Source organism: Phyllostomus discolor, chromosome 12 (assembly GCF_004126475.2).
Source record: "Phyllostomus discolor isolate MPI-MPIP mPhyDis1 chromosome 12, mPhyDis1.pri.v3, whole genome shotgun sequence".
Lineage (NCBI taxonomy): Eukaryota > Metazoa > Chordata > Mammalia > Chiroptera > Phyllostomidae > Phyllostomus > Phyllostomus discolor.
In genome coordinates, this window is record NC_040914.2 from 45,076,415 (window position 1) to 45,100,242 (window position 23,828).

Sequence of the window (23,828 nt, forward strand, 5' to 3'; positions counted from 1 at the left end):
CCAGGGGCGCCAGGAAGAAAGGCTGGGCGCCCGCGGTCCTCGCAGGAAAGGTCCAAGGCCCAGCAGAGCGTCTGCGTCGAGACATCCTTCACGGTGTGCTTCCACTCACCCAGCCCCCACCCTCCACACGCACCCTGTCAGTCTGTGACGGTCACGGTCTCTCCAGCAGCACGCACTGCATGTGTGTGCACGCGTGTGCGTGTGTGTGTGTGCAACGCGAAGTTCTCTTAAAGGGCCCGGACTAGAAAATCAGAATAGCTGCTAGAGAAGAGCTTGAAGATGGCATGTCTCGTGTTGCGGCTTTTTTCATTCTTAATAAGAAAATATTCTAAGCTTTTTTTTAACCATATTGAAATGTAACAATTGTACAGGAACGGGTGGCATGCGGGGCTCCTGGCTGACAGCACCGGGTCCCGCTGCTCCTGGCGCGCTCGCTGCGGCTCTCGGTGGCCGGCCTCTGCGCTCCCCGACCCAGCGGCGGACAGGACACAGGCTCTCAGAGGAGCGGAGCGGGGCGCTCCCTCAAGTGTGTGGCGACGTGGCGAGTCTGTTTCATTTCCAAGGCCTGTGCTCTGCAGGCGCTCCCTCAAACCTGAATCACGTGGGAACAGTGCTGTGGGGGGTGGTCCTGACGGACTGTGGGATCCGATTTTCAGGGTTGGGCAGGTGTGTGAGACCACCTGGCTCGGCCCCCCCGTGCGGTAGCACGTGTTTGCAGGGGATTCGGAACGCGCTTCAGCGCAAAGGGGGACGCTTCTCACGGAGCAGAAGGCTGGACACCGCTCCCCGTGGGGGGCATAAGCTTTGTGTCCACGTGAACATTTGCCACTCATCCTTCCCTCGTTCATCCCTCGTACAAAATGACCACGCCGCGTCGAGTCGTGTGCTGGGAGGTGCGGGCACGAATGCAACCCACCGCCTGGCCACGGGCTGTCAGCGCGAGGCTCGTCTGCTCCAGGCACTGTCCTAGACACCGGCACGCAGGGGACATGAACACTCGGAGTCCCTGCCTCCGGCCGCTCACATCCGGGCGGCGAGGGGGGGATGACAGCAGGTGCTCCTGGGTGTGTGCTGGAGGGTCCTCGTGGCTGCGGATGCCGCTGGAGCTGGTGCTGAGAGGGGACTGGACGCTTCCCAGCAGCCGGTGGGAAAGACATCCTTGGCCCAGGAAAGGCCGTGAGCAAAGGTTCTGGATGCAGAATCGCCTGGCAGGTCCGGGGGCTGGAGCTGTTCATTCTGACGGGCACTGGGGAGGCAGAGCCGAGTGAGGAGCCCAGGTCGAGACGGCCGAGATCCTGGGGACCTTTCTTCTGGGCGAGGAGGAGCCCCAGTGCCCGGCTGGCAGGAGAACGCGTGTCCTGGAGTCCACCACACTGTGGGGGGGCAGGACGATGGGCCCCAGGGCTGTGAGCAGGGCCCTGGCTCTGAGGCAGGGTGCCCCTGCCCGAGCAGAAGGGCGTCGGAGGCCGGGCCGCCCGGGAGCCTCCCCTGCACCCCTGCGCTGGCCCCCGGCTCACAGCCCGCTTCCCAGAGGCAGCCGAGAACCGCAGCCTGGCTTCTCGCCCAGTTTCCCTGGGGGACACGCGGGACAGCCGCTCACCCCTGCTTTCCCTGGGGTCCCCTGGTCTGCAGAGCCTGCGAGAGGCCAGGCCACGGCGTCCGGCTTCAGCCTCTGGCCTTGGCCCTGGCTGCGCCTGTCCCTCCGTGAAGCTCTGCTGCCACCGTGGGAGGAGGCTGCCTCCTGCACGGCCCCCCACAGTCCCCGCCCTCCCCGGACCCGCCTGGAAGGGAAGAGGGAATCTGTGTGCTCCTCTGCTCTGAGTCGGGTTGTGCAAGGGGACAGATTGGCCAGGTTGCTCCGTGGTGTGTAAACGAGACCACTCCTGCACGGCCTCCAGGCCCCGGCGTCGGGTGTGACCAGGCCTGTCGGGAGCGACGTGCATTGGCGCGGCCGCCTCGCCGGAGCTTTGCAGCAGGACCTGTTCCGAGGGAGGAATGCGGCAGCTACTTTGTGTCTACCCTGCTACAAAAATATGCTTTGTTCCCGTGATTTACAGGCGATCTTGGCTGTCTCCCTCGGTGAGTTGAGATGTCTAGACACCTGTTTTTGTCCTCTGTTGAGGGCACCTTGTCTCTGACGAGAAAAGGGAAAAAACCAAACAAGAGTTCTCGGGCGTGAAGATGCGGCCTTGGTGAGACCGAACTGTCTGCACCGTCTTGTGTGACGTCGCTCCCCGCCACGCCGACCGACGCTGCCGTCCGGCCTTGGGCGCGGCGGGCCAGCTCCCGGGGCCTGCCGGGAGAGGCTGCCGTGCCCCATGCTGCCCCTGCTCTCTGGGCTGCCGAGAGACTGGGATGAGGGGGTGCTGGCGGAGTGGGGGCGTCTCAGGCCCCGGGATGGTGGTTTCGGGCACCTGCGCTCCGTCCTCGCCCATTCCTTCCCCAGACAGTGAGCACAGTGCCTGGTGCCGGTCAGCAGCCGTGCTGGGCACTGCTCCGGACACCAGGGGTGCGGCGCCGGGTAAAGGGACACACCCCGCACGGGGCCGACGGCCTAGAGACTGCTGGAAACGGGGGCTCACTCGTATCGGGCTTGCTCCCCACATGTCAACTGGTAGACGGCTGCAGGTCAGAGAGGCTCCCTGTCAGGGACAGACGCGGGTTTTGTGGGAAGACGGGGTCCCCTGTGAGGGCAGGGCTGGCTCTGACTCGTCATTGCCCCGTTCCGGGTGCCTCGCACCACGCCGGGCCGGACGGAGGCTCGGGAGGCCCGTGATGAACGGACGACTCGTCTGCTCGCTCACCACCCGGCTCCTGGCCGCCCTCCAGGCTGTCGGGGTTGGAGGGAGGGCCCCCTCGGGGGGAGGAGAGTCGCGGCTTCCTCTGTGCAACGTGATGGAACCTGCACAGTCTCCTCTCCATGGATCCCGGGACATGAGGGCAGCTCGTCCTTCCCACACGCGTGAGCCGTACCGAGGATTCTCGCTGTAAGTACACATGGGGGCATTTGTTTAAAAAATGTGAGACCAGGTTCTGGAAACCTGGCAGGTGGCCGGCTGCGAGGCCATCGCAGGACGGTGCTTGCTCCAGGGTCACACGTCCAGCCCCTGTTGTTCCTCGCGCTCACGTTCTCGTATCCGATAGTTGGAGACAAACCCTTGGCACAGCCCAGCGCACAGCCGAGAACTGGGCATTTGGTACCCAGCCAAGCAGAACACAGGTTCTTGAAGAAAGGCCTTTTGTGTCGGTTTAGTCTGTGTGTGTCGGTCGGTTGCGTCTGTTTGGCATGGCAGAGTGTCATCCTCATCTGCATCTGGGCTGGCGAGGCTGTGCGAGAAGCTGGCTGGCGGCCAGGCAGGGCAGTGAGCTGAGGCGTGGCGACAGAGCCCCTCTGCCCAGGGAGAGGCGCCTCGCGCCTCTGACGGCCCCGGGTGGGCCCGGGGGAGAGCAGGAGCCGGCGCTCAGGAGTCCCCCAGCTGCCTGGGGGCCTGGGGCAAGGCCTTTGAACTTTCTGAGTGTTCGGTTTCTGTCTTATGAAATAGGAAGGTCATCCGGGTTTGCCCACCTGACGTAGGTGGACGGTCTCTGCAGACAGACTGGGGGTGCCCAGGGCCCTGCGGGTTCCGAGCCCAGCTTCCTCCCAGGGGAGGGTGCAGCTCCTCCCAGCACGGAGTCTGTGGGGAGGGCCCCGTCGGTCAGGCTGCAGGAACAACGTGCCACGGACTGTGGTTTACACGCAGCACAGGTTGGCCTCTCAGGTTCTGGAGTCCGGAAGCCCAAGGCCACAAGGCCGTCTGTCGGGTTCCGGGGGGAGCGCTCTTCCCGGGCGGCAGAGGGCCGCCTCGCGTCGTCCTCGCGTAGCAGAAAGCGGCCTCGGGAGCTCTGTGGGGTCTCTCTAGCAGGGCCCGAGTCCCAGCCATGAGGGCTCCTGATGCCGTGATTTTGGGGCTAGGTTCTACCTCTGGTTCGGGGGGGCCCAACAGTCTTTCACGGGGACCAGCGGTGCAGACCGAAGGCGTCACGGTGGGAGGCCAGTGCGGTCTCTGGGTCAGACGCGGCCCTGGAGCTCCCAGGAGGAGACGGGGACGAGCTAGCCCCCAGCAGAGCAGCGCGGGACAGAGCGAGGACACGGCCCTGGGCCTGAGGGTTTGTTTCCCGACGGGCTTGGAGGGAAGCTCTCCCTGGGTCTGTGTGGCCCCGGCCTGCGAGCGCTGGCCTTCCCTGCTGTTTTAGGCTCGTCGCGTCCAGTGCGACGGCCTCAGCACAGAGCCCGCTGAGCCTCTCTCTGCGCCCCTGACCCGTGTCTCTCGGATCGCCCTCACGCTGGGATCTTCTCTCCAGAGCCGTCAGCTGCACTCCCCACCCCAGGAGCCTGGCTGGCGCCCCAGCTCTGTTTGCAGTGCTCCATCCTGTGCAGGCAGGGCCAGGCAGGGGCCCCGCGGAGGAGGGCCCACGCGGCCAGGTCTCTGCCCCGGCGAGGGGCCCTCGTGTGTCCTGGGAAACATGCGTGAGCCTCACACTGCGGGGTGCCGGGTCCTGCAGGCACAGGGAAGCCGGACGCCCCAGAGGAGGACGCCAAGAGGCAGAGCCTTCACCGCGCTGGTTTGTGCAGCGTGGCCACAGACTGTCTCACGTGAGCCTCGTCGAAGCCCCGGAGGCCGCCGCCCGTCCTGCTTTATGGAGAGGACCCTGGAGCTCAGAGTGGTTAGCTGACCAGAGGCAGGCTGCCTGAGACCAGGCCCTTTAGCCTGCACAGCCATGGCCCAAGGCCACTGAGAGACCAGTGACCCCTCCACCTCTGAAATGACCTCTCTAGTGAGACGTCGTTCTGGCCGGGCGATGCGGAACCACGGGTGTCACCCCAGTTCGTGTGTTAACCCCCAATGTGACCTCACTGGAAGTCACATTTAGGGCTTTTAGGAGGCATAAAGGTGGGGTCCTAATGTATTGGGATTGGTGGCCTTGTGAGAAGGAGAGAGAGGGATCTCTCATATCACTCACGTGCCATGAAAAGGCCACGTGAGACACAGCAAGGTGTGTCACCGGGACGGACAGACTGGCACTGTGATCTGGGCTCCAGGCTCCAGTGCAGACCAGGACGGGCTGGCAGTGAACCTGGGGGCTGCTTTTCTCCTCCAAATTCTCCACCTGTTTCCAGGTGCCCAGCTCAGGTCCAGCCCTGAATGTCCACAGTCCCGTCAGTGAGCAGTAACCTCTCCCTCCCGTGGGGTCTCCCAGTACCTCGCCCTCCCTCCCCTGATGACTCAGGCTCCTTCGGTCATTGTCACTTGTGCACAGAGCTCGTCTCCCTGCGCGCAAGAGCAGGACACCTCTGTGTCCCTGCAGACATAGCGCCAGAGACCCAGGCAGTGTCTGCTGGCCTCACCTGGAGCCCTTGCCTGTCCTCCGTCGGGTGCCCGGCGACCCCTGGTAGGAAGGACAGAGATTGGAGCCACGGGTCAGCAGACACGAGAACCGGCATGCCCACACGTCTGCTCCACGTCCCTTCCTACCGCCCGCACTCACGTCCCCTGCCCGCTCTCCCCCTGGCTGTGGTGCATGCTGTTCCCTCTTCTAAAGCCTCTTCCCAGAACTGCTGGTGGTTCCAGCAAGAAGAGGACGTGGGAGTATCTCTCTCCGTGCCTCTCCCTCTTCTGACCCAGTGATACTAAAGAAAAGAGTGGTGAGGGCCAGGGCCTGGGGAAAAAACCCCTTCAGTGACTGCGGGTCATGCCCTCCGGCCTCTCCAGAGGGGGATCAGGAGTGGACCCGGGACCCAAGTCTCCCTCTGATGTTCCAGGACAGTCAGAGAGTGTCCCCACAATTGGTCTCACATTCGAAACACAGCAGTGTAATTTTCCGTGAGAGAGGCTGTATTCGAAGATTCAGCCCGGGCTGGCGTGGCTCAGTTGGTTGGAGTGTCATCCCATAAAACAAAAGGCCACAGGTTTGATTCCCAATCAGGGCACATGTCTGAGTTGTGGGTTCGGTCCCCGGTCAGGGCACATATGAGAGGCAACCAACCAATGTTTCTCCCCCTCTCTCTGTCCCTCCCCCCCTCCCAAGATCAGTGAGCATGTCTGCTGGTGGGGGGGGGGGGTGGAGATCAAGCACCTCGGTCCTGTTTGCTTTCTGGGGGTACTGGCCACACAGTTATGTTCACCTGGTGAAAATTCAGCTGTTCGCTTAAGGGGTATGTGTACATCAATGAAAAGTTTACTTTTTAAGAAATTCTTTACCTTCAAACCCAGAGCTGTTGGGCCATTTGCCCTGGTCGCACGGCTAGCTGACAGTGGACATCATGTATCTGAGAGGTGGTTGGTTCTCGGTGCGAGGGGGCCATCCAGGCCCCTCCCGGCGTGGTGCAGTGTTCCGTGGGAAGCCCCTTTAGGTTGGTGGTGGCCTGTGTAGCCTGAGGGAGGGGCAGGTGGCCTGGCAGGCTCAGGGTGGTACCCATCTTTGTAAGCAAAGGTGACGGACCAGCCGTCATTGCTTTAGTCACAGCTCCATCCGGAAAGCAGACGGAAAACACGGTGGTGTAAATCTGAGCTTTCCCCGAATCGTGTGCGGCCCTTTCCTTCAGCAGGACCTGCGTGTGCCACGAGAACTCTCTGTTGGCTCTCCCCTGCCTTTGGAGCACTCAGGCCGTCCACGGTGACGTTTGGCCACCTTAGGGCCTGGATGAGAGAAGACAGCCCCGACCTCACACCCCAGGGCCCTGAGCGTCCAGGTCGGGCTGTCGGCGCCCTGGCCTTCTGTCCCTGCCCTGAAGGGAGTGCTCAGCCTAATCCAGCCGACCCCCAAGCCCACGTGAACCACCCAGCAGCAGTCTCCCCGAGTCTCAGTGAGACAGGCCAGCCCCATCCGGACTCCCGACCCTGCCCCCCCCCGCCCCACAGTGTGTGAACACGATCCAAAGGCACTGCCGAGGAGATGTCCTCACAGCAAGGCAGGGGTGTGGCTCGCACCACCCCGCGTGGACCCCTGACCCGTACCCTGGTGGTCTGTGCTAGGTGGTCCTGGGGGTGGCACTCCTTGCCCCAAGGTGGCCAGACTGCCTGCACCCGTGAGTCTCTTCACAGTCCGGGGACTCCAAGTCCATCGTCTCTCGGCACTGCTGGTGACCTCTGTAAACTCACCTCCTCCACAGGCTGCTCTGCTCTGTCCCTGGGGGGCTCCCAGGCCCCTAAGGGCTCTGCACCACCTCAGTGGGGGTCCGGGGTCTGGGGGGAGGCAGGTCCCGGTGGGCGCTCCTGTTCTCTGCTCACTTACCAGGAACCAGGAATCGTTTTTGAGCTAAGACTGTGCCCGTGCCAGCCAGGCCGGCCAGTGTAATAACTTTTCAATTAGTGAGTCTTCTGATAATAGTATTTTAACAACTAACTTCCAAATAAAAAACGTGTTCTTAATTTTTGTCAAAGGGGAGAAAGAGACTTCTAATGGTATCCTTGTGAATTCTAAAGTGGTGATCATTGGGCTGTGCTACAAAACTCATGGCTAATAATTACAGATTTAAGTAGATGCTTTATCGATAAAGTAGATGACGGGACATACCTTTCTCAGCCAGTGTCAGAAACGGCAGCACACAGCCCTGTGCCGAGTTGCCGTGCTGCGAGTCTTTAAAATTCCTGCTGGATTGGAAGGTATTAACAAGTCCCCATCAACATTCTCTAAAGGTTTTTGATGTCATTTTAGCTATTGAACTAAAATATGCGAACTATTACTCTGTTGGTTTTGTTCTTAAACCAAACTGCATTATCATCTGAGAGTGTGTTCTTAGAGTATTGTTAAAAGTGCTTTGAAAACTTGTAAATCCCTGTAATTTATGTTTCTCCTGCCTCTGCTGCCTCCTTCTTTCCTTCTGGTTTTAATTTGAATGCAGTCCTGCCTGCCCGTGTACCTGTAAAATGGTGTTTTTCCAAGTACAATGTACCGTCCCGACCTTAGATTTTACAGTGTTCCCAGCCTTCCACGAGGTCCTCCCGATACCAAGACGTGGGGTCACCCACCTCTTTCGTTTCAGGACTGTCTCGTCGGGGTTGCTGGAAACATATCTGATTCTGACATTTCTTAGTTTATCGTGAGGGCCCGGGGAGTAAATCAGGAGGGCTTCCCTACAGGCCCATTAATTGCATCGCCCGTTTCTTAAAATGTACACAGCTGTAAACCTAGACTGCTTCAAGACAAAGGTCTCATTTATCTAAACAATTCTCCTTTTAGACTCAATGGCACTGATGGAAACACAGATAAGGAGTGTGGGTCGGAGGAGGGACCTTTTGGAGCCCGGGCTGAAGCTGTCCGCTCCCCTTACAATCCCCTTTTCTTCCCAGGGCCCGTCTGCATACGGAATAGATTTATCTGCATTCGGTGTACTCCGCGAGCAGCCGGGGCGGCTGCCGTGGGCCGGGCTGCGGGAGAGGGTGTCCTTCTGGCGAGGGAGCCGTTGCAGGCTTTAAGGAAATGGCTGCCCTGCTCCCGGGGAGGGGAGCGCTGGGGGCACGGCTGCCGCTGTGCGTGCCGGAGGTCCGCGTCGTGCAGGCTGCCTCCCTCCAGGGGCTGCAGCACTGACGGAATCTTCTCCTTAGGTTAGGGGGTGAGATTACTGTATTTTCTGCTACTTTCGAATGTCACTTAACGGAAGCTCGGGTAGAGAGTGAGGAGTCTTCTCTTCCCCCTCACGCTCCTGCAGCCTGCTCTCCACGGTTCTCCCCGACCCCTGGCGAGGGGAGGTCGGCAGCTGACGTGGGTTGCTCCTCTGTCCCAGGTCATCGTGCAGTCCGGACGCCACCCCACGGTGCTGCAGAAGCTGTGCCAGCTGCCCTTCCAGTACTTCAGTGACCCTCGGCTGGTCAAGGTGCTGTTCCCCTCCCTTATCGCCGCTTGTTACAACAACAGCCAGAACAAGGTCATCCTGGAGCAGGAGATGAGCTGTGTGCTGCTGGCTACGTTCATTCAGGTACCTCCGTGCTGTGCCCAGTCCCCGGCCGTGTGTGTGAGCGGACGCTGTCGGAGGGGAAGGGTGAACCAGTTGTACTCCTGCCGTCCGCACACTACCTTGTGGAAGTCTCACATATTTCTGTGCTTGGAAATTAATTTCTAAAATACCGGGATGGTAAAACTGGGGCTGAGTGTTGCATATTTCTAGTTGTAGGATCTCAAGGGAAGGGTATTTTTCCCAATTAATGAAGTAAGCCCACACTGAGGAAATGTTTTCAAAAGACTGCCAGACTTCTTTAAGCCTTTAATGGTTCCTTTTATCTTACTGGTACAGTTTAGTCTGGCTATGAGGGGACAGGTAATGATTGCTGAAGAAAGATCAATTAAAACTTCAGTTTATTTGTAAATGTTTAAATAAATATTATTCATATATACACACACATCTGTGTATATAATAAAAACCTGTTATATTGCTTTTAGAAAACTCAGAACCTTTCAGCCAGGGCCTTCTGTTTTCTGGTCCAGTTGCCTCGTGTAGGGCTGGCACCAGCAGTATTGCTGTAGCAAAGCAAAGCAGAATTTCCACGTCTGCAGTAACTCGGTCAGCCAGCAGTACAAAAGTCCGGTTGTCTGTTCTGTAATACCTGCAAATCGCTAATCCCATATTTTTTTCTGTCCCCGTATGTCATTTTTCCTGAAAGTTCTCCATTTTCTTTCAGAAACTCCATCACAAAACCAAAGAGTTTACTCTCCTTGAATCACACGTGATTAGCAGACAATAATATAATGATGGGACGGAAAGCCGAGCTCCGTGCTGCTGGAGTCCCTGGTTCTGGCTCGTGTGCACTCGTCCCTGTCGGGGGGTGACGGTGCCCGGCTGGCTGGGACGGCCAGAGGCCCAGGCCCTCCTTCCCCTTAGAAACAGTAGTGTTTCTAAGTCGTGCTTTACCTTTTATAAACAGTCCTCTTTTAAGTGATCAACTTACAAACACAACTAGGTCAACTGTATTCAGAAATATTTTATTTCCAGCTTAGTTGTTTTATTTGAGGCTGGGTTCCATTTTCTGAAAATTTTTTCAAAGATATTCAGATCTATAGGTCTAGTACGAATTCCCATAAAGTTATGGTTAAATCGAAATATTAATAAAGCCATCAGGCCAATATGTAGTGTTCCACACATTTTCTTAGAAATTGAGGATTGGAGTGGATAGAAAATACTTCTTAGGGATTCTTAAGACTGTGATCTTTCACTGAAGTTGTTCCCTCTGTCACTGGGCAGGAAGTTTGTGAGTGCCTGCAGCGTGCCGCACGCCGCTCTGGGCGCTGGCAGTGCCACAGTGAGTAAAACAGATGAAAACCCTGCCTTCACAGATCTCTCGTGAAAGTTGGGGTGAGGGGGAGTCAAACGGAAGACAAATAGCTTGTCAGACGGCATTAAGTGCTGTGCAGAAGAGTGTGGCAGGAATGGGGGGAGGGACAGCCGGGGACGCAGTGTGCAGGACGCAGGACACAGTGTGCAGTTCTTGTGGCCTGAGCAGAGGGTCCTTCACCGGGACGGAGCAGAGCAAAGAGCACACTTTGCGTCTGTATCAACTTAGTCCCGTACATTTTCAACTGCTTGGGAAACAGTTTATAAAAATACAAATGATACCAGAATCTAAAGTAGTAAAGATCATATATATATATATATATTATTTGTTTTCATCTGTTACTGATCTTCAGATGGTTCTAAATATATTCTTCTCTATTACATTCCACAGACATTCCAATGTAAGTAAACGTACATTTAACACACAGTTAACATATATTTTAACACAAAAATTCTCTAAATGCTACACTGATTTCTTAGAATGCTTTTTTGGGATAAGACAGAATGTTAGAATAGTGGACTTAAGTTTTTTTTTTCTATAAATAAGTGTGCTCAGGGAAATAAAAATATGTTCAGTTTTAGTTTATAAAACGGTTCTGCAAGGCCGCCATGTATTAGATTATTACTAGCCACTAGAAAATATTAAAAGTAAGATCTGATAGTTTCTGAAATTTTTCTGTTCTACATTTTTCATTTTACATCCAAAAGTAAAATTATTAAAATTTAAGATTCAGCCCTGACTCGTATAGCTCAGTGGACTGAGTGCGGGCCTGCAAACCAAAGGGTCACTGGTTCAGTTCCCGGTTGGGGAATATGCCTGGGTTGCGGGCCTGGTCCCCCGTGCGGGACGTGTGGGATGCAACCACACATTGGTGTTTCTCTTTTTCTCTTTCTCCCTCCCTTCCCTTCTAAAATTAAATAAATAAAACTTTAAAAATTTTTTTAAGATTTAGCTACAGAATACCTAACAGCTTTTAGTTGTACTTTTAAAAAAATGTCAACAATTGTCAATATTTTAAGACAGTAAATTTGACTGAAGTGTTTTGTTAGATGCAAATTGCAGTTTCCACAGGAGGCAGCAAGCCGGCCCTGGTGATAGCTGACCAGATATAAGAGTCATCTCTGTTTGACTTAAATTTATGAGAACCTTCCTTCAGCTTTTATATTTGGGCTCTGAAGTATTCACGCAACGATAGTTGTCTCAGAATGCAGAAGCATTTTTAAAGCCGCCCTCAGTGAAATCCTCTGCTCCTCAGCTGGATAAAAACGCTTTTCTTGTCTCACACAGGACTTTGCACAGAATCGAAGTCAGGCGGATGCCCAGGCTCCTCAGCCCAAAGGTACGTCTCTCCTGAAACTCCACGCCGTGTGTTCCTTAGCTGGACCGACGTGCTTCTCCCTCCACCTTCTGGAGCCAGTGGAGAAATTAATTTATTACATTGCCTAAAATATTTGAGATTTAGATAGCAAGTGCATTTCGGTGAGTAAAGAAGTCGATTTTGTCGTCAGTCATGAGAGTATCAGAACATCCAGGGAAGTCCACGGAGGTAAAAGGGAAGCACAAAACATCTTTGTGCACTTCACACCCACCACACGGGAGATACAGTAAGCGATGAGGGATTGCTAAACGCATTTAGTAACGCAGGAGACGCTCAGATCACTAGTGGTGGCCTGCGTTACTTACACAGATGCTGACGCCACGTAGCTTTGGTTCCCTGTCCGTGTTCAAAATAAAATCATCGGTGCTAGTCGTCCCTATTTCCCCCTAAATTCAACTTCTGCAGCAGTGCGGGGGAGGGGGTGTCACCTCGGGCTCGCGCTCTCTCTCTCTCTCTCTCTCACACACACACACACACACACACACACACACACACAGTTATCCATAGTGGGCAGGTGTTGAAAAGTACATAGAAGAGACTATAACTAAACCTGTAACAAAGTCATGAAAAAACGTAATGTTCTATTGTCTCCGGTACTCAGAAGTAAACGGAAAGCTGTGCCCCTTTTTAGAAACTCAAGTGAACATCATAGTTCGTATCATTTTTCTAAGCCACAAGTAGTGTGCAAGTTCAGTTCTGCCCTGACTCAGTCATAGCTGTAAAAGAAAAAAAAAAAAACACTATTGGAAGCTACCTGGGAAAATCCAGGAAAAGTATAATATGTTGCTATTCCTTACAAAACCAGGTTTAAAACTTTGAATATGTGAAAATACCCACAAAAATGCATTCTAATGCATTTATTAAAACTGTAGACCAATTTCTTTGACAGTAAGCAGTATAGCCATTTTTTTTTATTCCCTTCTCCTTACTATAAGGATGAGCCACCATTTGCTGGTTTGCTGCGTATGGGCAGGCAGCCCCTCTGCTGCTCTGTGGGCTGAGGCCTGTGGGAGTCTCCACCTTTTTTCTTTTCCCAGGGACCCTCTTCTCTGACCTCCATGCTTCCCCCCACTACACTGAGTTTAATCCACACAACAGCAAGTGGAGACTCAGAAAGAGGCATCACTGTATTTGGTGATCGCTCTTCATATGCTCACTTGACTTATAAGAAAACAATGACACCTCACTAAGTTGCCAGTCTGCACCTTTGAAATCTGTACCCCTTTTGCTTGAGGCACAAGTAGCAGACACAAGGCCCTCAGGCTGAACCCGGCCTCCACCGTGTTTTATCCGGCCCAGCACCTTGTTTCCACCCTGTGGCAGCGCCACGCTCTCGCTGAACTGTTAAGGAGTAGATACACTTACACAGCCCTGGCATTACATCCGGCCCTTTGAAGGCAACTGCCAGGCTGATGGAGCCCCCGGTGACAATGAGTTTGACAGCCCTGGCTTAGGGGGACTTCTGACTAAGTCCCCATCCAATGTTTCAAGTCGTTTTGAGTCCGTGGCCCCAGTGAACCTCTAAGTGTAAGTCAGCTCCTGGAAGCACCACACTCCAACCCCAGAGGAAGAATTTCGGTTTTCAGATCTTCGCTGCTTGATGCCTGCCCAGCGGTGGGATTGTTTGTTTTGCTCACACCCGTGGTCAGTAAAGCCCCTAACAGTGCCTTCTGCTTTGTTAGGTGACCGAATGCCGGATTTGAGCATTTTCAAAGCTATATTTAAACTAAAAGCATGTTTTCAATTAAACAAACTGTTTTAGAAAATATGTCAAGTTTACATACATATTTACCCCGTCAAGGCCAATTTAAGGACAGAATATATGGCTGTCAGTTTTTTTCATAATGTTTCACATAAGGGCTAATGTCTGAATATATTAGGAGCATAAAATAGATTGTGATTAAAATATATATTGCATACTATAGATAGATCAGTTATCTCATTTACATAGATTATGACACAGTTTATCTGAAGTTATGTCTCCATTTTATACTCAGATATCAAATTGATTTTAATTTCTTAGATTTCAAAGAATTTCACTCTTTTTACATTTAATTCTTCTCCATTTTCCTCTCAGGAAAATGCCTTGCGTCCCAAGACTATCTTGAGCTGGCTGACAGATTTCCTCAGCAGGCCTGGGAAGAAGCTCGACAGTTTTTCTTAAAAAAAGAAAAATAAAAAAATGCTTTGGTTGGTTCTATATTTGAGTACCCTCATTAATATTTCAAATTGCTCAAACGTTCTAACTGTTCCTTAAGAAACTCATTTTCACATGTTTATACTCTCCCCCTGGACTGTAGATATGGTATATACTTTGAACTATTTATAATGACTGTAGATACTTTAATGTTCTACTTGCTCACACGGCAAGTTGTTTATTTCATTTATGCACCGTATTTTGCAGTTTGGTAACTTCAATCTTACATACTTTGCATTTGTAATATGTGTGATATTAGACACAAAATTAGCAAGTCTGTTTTGTTCTTGTAATAAAATAACTTATTCTGTTTGCAATGGTGACTTTTCTTGTTAAGGCAATACGAATTTGAAAGAATGCTAACTCCAGCCCCGAAGTAACTTAATTAAAGACTTAAAAGCTAACTAGTTCTGGATTTCCCTCTTTAAGATTTGGAGCAAAGACACTTTCATAACACTTTTACATTCTCATCACACATGTTTTTCGGGCTACTTGAAAAGAGTTTAGAGCCTTGATCATCCATCTGCCCAAACTTCCATCGCACACAGTGCAGAGCCCCTGCTGCCCCACCTGCAGGTTGAGGTTACTCTCCGGGAAAAAGTCCAGGTCCGAAAAGATCAGCCCAGGGAACCACCCTGCAGTGTTTTCCGAGAGAACTGGGAAGCAGCGCGGCCGCTGCGAGACAGGGGCGCCGGCCTGGTCCGCCCTGTTCTCGCCTCTGCTGCCGGGGAGGCTGGTGGCCGGCGGGAAACGCTAAGCCGGTCACTGAGTGACATCGGTAATCTCTCCTGTCGGATAAGCATCAAACATGACCAAGAACAAAGATCTGGCTGGAAAAAAAAATTGTTCCGAATATGTATCAGATTCAAGGCCGGGGCTGGGAGGCTAGAAAAGAGAATTTTCTTCCGTTTTTCCAAAGCAAGCCCACCTCCTGACGTTCCTTCCTACAGAAGTCCCCTTCTGTGCGTGAGGGGTTTGTACTGGTTTGCAGATGAGGAGAAAGCAGAAGCCCCACTTTTAAAACCCCAAACAGCAGGGGAGCCTCATCCTGCACCAACCGGACTTGCAGGCGCGGAGAGGAAACAGCAGATATTCGTAAGATCTGCTCCAAGACGCTCCTCAATAAGTTTTTCTGGTCGGAAACTTGCCTAAAAGCCGTAACGAATGGAGTCAGCGGTGATCACCGTCCCAGACACCGTCCACACTCGAGAGTAAAAGTGGGAGCGGACGGTTTCGCCGCTGTGGGCCGCCCAGGCGAACGGGGGCCCGGGGGCCGGCACCCGCTCCCGGGAGCTGTCGGGCGCGCCTGCCTCCCTCCCTCCCTCCCCGGGCGCTGCGTCCGCGCCCGCGCCCGCCTCCCCCTGAACCGGGGCCCGGACCTCTCGGCCGCCTTTCCCTCCCAGCCCAGCTGCAGAACCGCGGGAAGTTTTCTCCGGAGCTCCCAGCCAGCGCCAAACCCTTGGGTCTCAGTAACCTGGGGAGGGTTACTCCCGCCACGCGTGTTCTTCCCCCTCCCTCTCCCTGTCCCCGCACCCCAGCGCGGGGAATCTCCTGCCTTCGGTTCCCAACCGCCCCCACTCGGCGCCCGGCTCATTCCCGGGCCGCTCTGGGGCCAGCGGACGGACGACCTGCTTCACCAGCAGCAGGTGCCCTGGTCCCAAGGCCGGACTCACCTGGCACTCCCTCCTTCCTGACGCGATTGCTGCAGGGCCGGAAACGTGCTTTTTAAAGGGGGCCGTTCCCCACCCAGATCCACACCGGGATCCCCAGGGAGTCGGTCCTTGTGCGCTTCCCCCGCCTCCCGTTACCAGTCTGGCCCCAGGTATCCCCAACGCCACGCACAGCCTCTGTCAACGAGGTGCTAGCCTGGAACTGCTTACACAGTCCTCCTCATGGCACCGAATCTGTATCTCAAAGAAAGTTTTCCTTCACATCAATCAGACCTGCATGGAAAAGCTTCTAATCTCCCCTCCATCCGCTTAATAAACTGTGAATTTCCTGCTCTTATCAACTCCATTGCAACTTCTCTGCAAATAGTTTATTGTTCATTCATTGTTTCCTCTCCCCGGCCCACTGCTACTCAGCTTATCCTCCTCTTGTGCTTTTTCACGAGGAAAAGAGCCAACTCGATGTGGGGGGACATTTGCCCCTCCCCCAGAGCGGCACTAGCAGAATCTCTTGTTTTCTAGAGAACAGTTTTTAGACAATGTCTCGCTTTAACCCAATATTTGCAGTTCCGAGAAAACTGAATGTTAAGCTGTTCCATATTCGAACCTGAAAAGCTGATTTCTGTCCCACAGCCCGTTAAATACTAAACTTGGTTGGAGATACTGGCACCGGGACTCTGCATTTCCCAGAAGTAGGCAGCCTTTCAATATGTATTAGATTTGGTGGCGTAATCTTTTCTATCTCAGGGAATCCCTTTACGGCCTCAGTTTCATAGAGCTATCCAAATTATTAAATACTCATACAATGTCTTCTTCTAAAGTTAATCTAGTCGAATAACTAGCTCCCATTTCCCACCCATAGCCTCTTCTGCTGAACTTTTTACTCCACGACTGGCTGTCACTTTCACAGGGCAGTAAACATAATACACAACACTTGTGACTGTTACAGCTAATCTAATTTACAAGAAAATCCCTACTGTATTGCGGGGGGTGTATAAAGATGATCTGGGAACCATTAAAACTGATTAATGTAACTAACCCACCACAGACCTGACACCTCCCCGCGGAACCTGGGTGGGAGACGGTGTGTCCCTATGCGGGGCTAGCAGACTGGGGTGTGGGGGGCTGGGGGAGGAGCTGCTGCTGCTGCTGCTTCACACAAACAGGCAGCTGCAGCCATCCCAATACACGGCAACCACTTCCATCACTTCCCAACACCCAGAACCAGACACGCTCAAGTAAATATCAAAAGAAGGAATTAGACGTTTTGATCTGTGGATGATGAAGGAAGAGATGGCTGCAACTGGATGCTTCCACTTGAAACATTAAACTACTGTAATCTGTCAAATGCAAAAATTTGGAGCTAATTGACAACCACCATTAGTGAAAGTCTTCTGCATTCAAGAACCCATTTTCCTTTTTTTTAAATAACAAAACCTAATATTCTGCATAAACCAAAAGTTTTCTAAAGATTAGTTGGCAGTTTAAGCCAACCACAAGGTAAAAGGAAATACCTATATTTCTGTTTGGGAGGGAATGGTCTAAGTTAAGGGAACGAAACCTCGAAGAATAACCCTGATTATTAAAACCGTTTCTGGATGCTGAAGAGGTAAAGCTGGTCCTCATTAACCCTACGTATCTCCCCCCTTATCTGTAAGTTTGCAGCACCATTATCTAAATCCCGAAGGAGGATGTTCTCCTTAATTTTTGTGCTAGCATCACCTTCAGTTTCAGGAAGCAAAACAGAAATGTGGCCCCATCTCCACACCTCCCCCCACTTTCTTTCAATAATTGCCAGCCAGTCTTTCAGCCTTCCATCTCCAGCGAGGTGGGGGGTGGGGGTGGACGGAGCAGGGATGACGGAATCCTGCCGTCAGCTCTGCTGGGAAAACCTTCCCTGGCCTCGGGCCCTCCACGCAGCCCGGGGCTTTCAACAGAAGGCATCTGCTCCTCTGTCCCGCGACCCCAGGTGCCCCTCAGGCACATTTTTCGTCACCTGGCCTAAGAAGGCGACAGGACACGGGGCGTTGTCCTGGGCGAATAAGGATATACTTGTGGGTCCTTTAACGTGAGGGGCAAGGGAACGGAACCCCGATGCAGAGGTCCTTCCAGAGCAGAGGGTTGGCTGGGCACTGGCATTCGCGCGCCCACCAGTGAGGCTGCCAAAGGGTTAAATATTTGAAGGGTAAAACCTGAGCCTGCGTTTTGTGTGCTCGCCCGGGGCTGCTGGAGATTCGGTATCTCTCGGTTATTTCCTGCGACCTCTAAAGCCAGTTTTCAAGAAAACAAGTGGCAGGGTTTGAAATGTCACACCGAGTGACCTGGGCCATCCCCGCCCCTGCATTCGGGTCTGGAAAGAAAATAAACCAAAGACACGCCAGACTGGTTCTGGTGGGCTCGCGGCCGGCGGGGCCCTGTGGCTCCCGCGCTGTATCGCTTGCAGGTGATGCCGGAGCAGATAAGGGGCCGCCGCGCGCCTGTCCTCCGTCTAGACGAGAATTAATAACCGGCGAGACCCCCGAGCAGCGGCCAGGACACCCCGCGCGCCCAGCCCGTGGGGGCCCCAGACCCACAGGAGGGCCCCGGCGACCCAGCCAATGAGGGGGCTACGGGAACCGCAGTCGCCCCCTGCGAGCCTGACCTCAGGCCCGAGTGCGCCCCACGGCGGCCACGGAGCTTCCCGCCAGAACGGGGCGGCCCCGCCCGTCGCGCGCGCTCCTGGGACCAGGGTCTGGTCTGCGAGGGGGCGCTGTGCTCGCGCGCAGCACCGCGCACGCGGGGCGCAGGGACGCAGCCCCGCCCCCTCGCACGCCGTCCAATCCCCGCCGGGCCCAGCTGCGCACGGTATCCAATCCTCGCGGGGCCGCCCAGCGCGCGGCGCCCAATCCCTGCCGGGCGGTCTCGCGTGGACACGCGGGGCGGCGGCGAGGCGCGACGCCTGCGCCGGGCCCGACCCGCGGCGCCCGCAGCACACAGGAGCAGCCTCGCATCCGGTTATTCTTTATTATTATTTTTTTATTAAGATGAAAATATTCGTCGCGCTATGAACTGGCCGTTCGTACAATAAATAACAATAACTTACGTTCTGTTCGTCAAGGCTCACACGCTCTGTGCTCCGTCGACTGATAAGTTAGACATTGCTCAAGGTAAGGCTCGTGCCTACTCTTTCCGGCAATCATGCGCTTTGGGGGGCTGAGGTCTGCTCCTCGCGGCTGGCCCGTCCTCCCCCCGCTGGGGGGCCGCGGGGCCGCGGGGAGAGGAGAGGGCCCGGTCAACGCTAGTAAATCCCAAATTCTGGTTCTGAGAAAACACAAGTCCTCCGAGCGGGGTTCTCCAGCCTGGCGAACGCCGGTGGTGCGTCCTGGCGCCCGCGGCCCTCTGGACGCTTCTCTCTGTCCTTCCTCTTTAAATAACAATAATAACAATTACAAAGGCGAGAGCTGTCGGCGGGCGAGGCCTGAGCGCGGGCGAGTCTCATGCAGGGAGCATGCGCGGTCCGCGGGCTGGGGATCCCCTCACGTCTCCACCGGACTCGGCACCATGCTGTTGGGCGTGTCGGGGAGCTGCGAGGACAGGGAGGTCACGTCGCTGCCAGAGGAGTTGCCCAGGGAGCCAGACTCAGAGAAGGAGACCTGGGGGCACCAGGTAGGGGTGGTGAGGACGCGTCCGGGCCGGGGCTCCGGGTAGGATGCCCCCCTGGGGACGCGCCGCAGGCTGGGAGCAAGCCCTCCGGAGACGGCGGACGGGTCCCCAAGCGCACTCAGGGGTGTTAGGGCGGGGTTTGCGGGCGGGTTCGTCCCTCGACCTCTCCCGCGAGCGCGTTAATCCAGGGAGATCTGGTTTGCAGCGAACTGCGCGCAGGGGTGCAGGGTGCGGATGCAGCCTCGCCCCACCCCCCAGCCACCCGACGGCCTCAGGCTGTCCCAGCAGGTCACCCACGGGAAGCCCCCACCCCCACCCCCACCCGGCCCTGGCTTAAATCGCTAAATCCAGGCCGGAGTCCTGGGGTGGCTCGCGCAGGCCCGGGCCTCACCAGCTGCTGGAAGGCGGGTTGGTCCAGGTCACTCTGCAGCGCGAACTCGCTGAGCGTTTTCCACGGCGGCTGGTACGTCTGCACCTCGACCGCGCTGCCCTGTACGGCGCTCTCGTGGCGGATGGGGCTGCCGGCCACCAGCGGCGTCCCAGTCAGTCCCTGCAGGCTCTTCGGGACAAGCAGAAGTAGGGGGGCGGGGCGCGCTCCGGTTAGGTCCCGAGTTTCCCCGCCACCTTTGAGACCGAGGCCCCGGGCACTGGCTCGCCATTTGCGGGCTGAAGCGGTTTGCGGGGAGACGCGCGAGCGACCGCACCCGGGTTGGGGAGCCCTCCTTCCCCTGCAAAGATACCTCGGGCCCGCAAATCCGCCACCACGGGCCGGTCTCCGTGCCGGGAGCCACAGGCCAAGGGAACGCAGCCTCGCCAGGTGCGGGGAACTCGACCAGCCCGACCTGAGCTCCGGCGACCCCAACTCAGGTCGGCCGCGGGGGCAAGGAGACCCGAGCTCAGACACAAAATCTAAGGAGCCCTGAGTTCCACAGAAAGCGCTGCGCTGAGGGCACAGGCACAAGCCCTCCGGGGCGTCCCGTTCCCCCGCTTCCCCAGAGCCTGCCCAGCACAGGGCGCGCACAAGCGGCACCAGCCCGAGCCCGCCGCCCCCCACCCAAGCCCGCCGCCGCTCTGGCCACGGTCCCTCACCGTCTTGTCGTTGTGCTGCTGCTGCTGCAGCTGCTTCATGAGGATGGATTTCTTCTTGTCCTTGCAACGCTTGTTCTGGAACCAGACGCGGATGACCCGCGGGCTCAGGCCGGTCATCTCCACCAGCTGCTCCTTCATGAGCGCGTCGGGCCGCGGGTTGGCGGCGTAGCAGGTCCGCAGCGTGTGCAGCTGCTTCTCGTTGAGCACCGTCCGCACGCGAGTCGTCTTCTCCGCCTGCTTGTGCACGTGCGGGCGCAGCGCGGGCTGCCGGCCGGACCCGGGCTCTGCGCGGAAGGGGCGCGCGGTGAGCGGACACTCGGTCGGCCCCGCGCCCCGCCCGCCCGCCGGCCGAGCCCTCCGCCCCGCTTCGGTTCTGTTTTATTCTGCGATTTCGTTGTGTCGTTGGCCTCCCTTCCCGTCACTTCGCCCCACCCGGAAGGCGGTGCCCCTTCCCGAGTCCCGACCCGCAGTGCGGAGCGACCTCCCCGAGCGCAGAGGTGGCCGCCGCGGCCTGAGCCTCCCGCACGCACTAGACTTTCGGGTGCCCGCGGGGACCCAAAGGGCCGGGGACGGGGCCGGGGTCGCCCTCCGGAGAAGTGCGGGAGTCGCAGGAACGGGATGGAGGCGCCCCCCCTCCCCGGGGCCTGGCTGTGGAGGGAAGGGAGTCCTGCGGAGCCCCTGCGCCGTGCTGCTCGGATTTGGGGGCTTCTCTGCCGCTCCCCGGGGCCCTCCAGAGGCTCCCCCCTACCCCCCCCCCCCCCGTACAGGGGCCCGGCCGCGGACCCCGGGTCTGGGCGCAGCTCCTCCCTCAAGGCTCCAGGGTTCCCCGCCCAGCCTTCGACTGCATTGCCCTCGCCCGGCCTTGGGTTCTCTCCACCCGGGTGGACAGGCCCCGATACCCGCGGCCCGCGACAGGCAAAAGGCAGGTCCGAGCCCGCAGTGCACCGGCCCCGGCCCCGGCCCCGGCCCCATCCTGCTTCACACCCGCGTCCGCATTGGGCCTGCACAGCCGCGGGTTCCTGCCGCAATGACTCGGGGTATTCCACCCCTCCCCGACAGAGATTTGCGGACATTTACAAACAGCTCGTCCAGCCCGAGCGAGTCGTTGTAAAGGGGAGGAAAAGGAGGGCAGAGACGGGAGGCGCAGTGCCAGACCACCCCGCACCCGCGGACGCCGCGGGCCCGGGGACGCGTTCCCGCACAGGCCCTCGGCCTCACCAGGACCCACAGCATCCCCTGCGGGCGCGGGGGTGTCCTGGGGTCCCACTCCTGCCCACCGGTGAGCATCTCGCTAAGTCGTACATCAAACTGGGCCCGAAAACACAGACACACACACACCCGCTCTGCGTCGGGTGCTTGGTCTTTGGAGCCGCCTGGCAGGCCGAGCCCAGCCCGGCGCTCGTCGCTCCCGGCCCGGCAGCCACTGCTCCTGCTTCTAGCCCCGCGGCCCACGTGTCCTAACGGAGAACAGGGTTCTCCACACGCGCGCGCACGCTCCTACACGCATCCAGGCTCACGGGAATCCACAGACGGTTTCCCCGCACGGACACCCAGCCGCGTTCCTGGCACGCAGCTCTGCAGCCGCCCAGAAACGCACATGGCACAGCTTCCAGTCCCCGCGCGGAAATCTCCGCACGCGGCCTCCCGCGGACGCAGCTCACCTGGCAGATGTAAGCCCCGCGCCGGGAGCGGGCCTGGGCTCCGCGGGCTGCCGGCTCCCGCGCGCTCGAGCAGGAGGCCGTGGTCGGCGCGGCACAGCAGCTCGTGCTCCCGCAGCGAGAACTCGTCGCCGGGCAGCAGCTGGCGGCTGCACACGGAGCAGCGGAAGCACTCGATGTGGTACACGCTGTCCCGCGCGCGCATCACCAGGTCGCTGCTGCTGAAGCCCACCTGGCACTTGGCGCACTTGATGCCGAACAGCCTGAGGACGCGGGGCGGGCGGTCAGCGGCCCTCGGGACTCCAGGCCACGCTCGCTGGGGTGCGGGCCGCCGTCCCGAGGGCCGGTTCCCGGCGTCCCCGGGGTCCCCGAAGCCTCACCTGACATAGTCCCGTTTACAATAGGTTTTCCCGTCTCTCACGAAGCACGTGCACGTCTCGTCCAGGTACTGGCTGCACTCGGCGCACTTGAGGCAGGCGGCGTGCCACTCGAGGTCGGGGGACACCCGCAGGATGAACTGGTCGTGGATCTGACTCCCGCAGCCCACGCACGTGGCTGTGCCTGGCTTCTCTGCCGGGAAGGGCTCGAGTCAGGCCCGGCTGCAGACCCGCCTCGGCCGCCCTGGCCCGCCCGGCAAGGAGAAGGAGGCGGACTTTCTAAAGGTCCGGAAAATTGGGAACGAAAAACAAAACAAAACAATTTGTAAAGCCTTCCCTCCCCGCCCCCCCCCACCAAAAAACACACAATTTAATAACATTCATTTGGATACAGTCGTTTTATCGATTTCGTGCTTTGCTAAATGCTGATGTCGCGGGCGAGAAGAGAGTCCACGGACACGGAAACCCTGCGGACCCCCCGCGTCCGCACCGAGCGGGTCGCCGGCCTCCCTCCCCTGGCGGCGCCCGCAGCCCCGACCACATGCCGGCGTGCGCACCGGCTGCTCGCCTCCTCGATGACATTTCTCGGTTTAAATGTCCCAGATCGAGGTGGACAAACAGTCCTTGTTCGGAAGAACCGAAAGACCAGCCGGCCGGCCAGAGCCCCGCACCCCTGAACCCCATCGAATCGCCTTAGCGCAAAACAGAAGCCGATTTCGCAGCCCGCGCGGCCAGCCTCGCCGGCTGGAGAAAGAGGATTTGATTATGAATTAAAACAGCAGGATGCCGACGGATGAGGCGCCCCGTTGGAGGGGAGCATTCGCGCGGCTCTCCGCCGCCCCGCGCCCTGTCCCACAGCAGCCACTTGTAGCATCCGATCCTCCTTCTCCTGCAGCAGAAATAGCGCACGTTCAGCACAAACCCGCCGGCACCCACGCCCCGAGAAGACTTACTCTTGGAAGGGTCCCCCATAGCACCCAGGGAAGGATACGGGAAAATGATATCCACCATGCAGACGGACGCGTGGGCCGACAGTGCGCCGGGCGGAGGACGGGGGTCGCGCGCCCCGCCGGCTCTTTGCGAACTAACTCCGGCCCCGCGGACTCGCAAGACCGACCGCACCGGCCCGCACGCCGCATTACGTCAGCACGCAGTCGCCGGGCTGGGCGGGGGCGGGCCCTGCGGCGTCACCAGCCTCCCCAGAACCAGGGTGCGGGGCGGCGGTGGGGACCCGCCGGCCGCCGCGGGTGGGCGGGCGCCCCGGGTGGGAGGCGGGGGTGGCCCGGGATTGGCTGCAGGGAAAGGGGCGACCTGATTGGCCGGAGCGAACAATGGAGCGCAGCCCCCTCCCCGACATCTCCTGGGAGCCTCCCGGGCCCGGGCCGGGCCGGGGGCTGGGGCCGGGGCCGGGGCCGGGCGTCTCGGCTAGACCGGAGTCCACCGCCCTGCGCTGCCTGCTGGACGGTCGGAGCGCCTTCGCGGGCGCGCAGGAGGGCGGGGATGGACACCTGGG

The 23,828-nt window shown here is 57.3% G+C and overlaps 2 protein-coding genes across 5 annotated transcripts in view; one reads left to right on the forward strand and one right to left on the reverse strand.

The window, feature by feature from the left end:
- The window catches only part of SCAPER (S-phase cyclin A associated protein in the ER), a 144,372-nt gene extending 130,173 nt beyond the window's left edge, over positions 1-14,199 (forward strand). For all 4 annotated transcript variants that reach the window (XM_028502379.2, XM_036013194.1, XM_028502377.2 and 1 more), the window contains 3 exons: positions 8,765-8,956; positions 11,595-11,646; positions 13,763-14,199. In XM_028502379.2, the coding sequence (XP_028358180.1) occupies positions 8,765-8,956; positions 11,595-11,646; positions 13,763-13,863 (345 nt within the window). In that variant the 3' untranslated portion in view covers positions 13,864-14,199. The remainder of the gene's footprint in view (positions 1-8,764; positions 8,957-11,594; positions 11,647-13,762) is intronic.
- A 4,286-nt stretch (positions 14,200-18,485) lies between these two features.
- On the reverse strand, positions 18,486-23,481 carry ISL2 (ISL LIM homeobox 2). Its single transcript, XM_028502342.2, has 6 exons — positions 23,269-23,481; positions 22,319-22,508; positions 21,942-22,201; positions 20,281-20,564; positions 19,583-19,750; positions 18,486-19,181 (listed from the first exon to the last, which is right to left on the reverse strand). The coding sequence occupies exons 1-6, from the start codon at positions 23,324-23,326 to the stop codon at positions 19,065-19,067; spliced, it is 1,077 nt and encodes a 358-aa protein (XP_028358143.1). The 5' UTR covers positions 23,327-23,481; the 3' UTR covers positions 18,486-19,064.
- Positions 23,482-23,828: the final 347 nt, after the last annotated feature.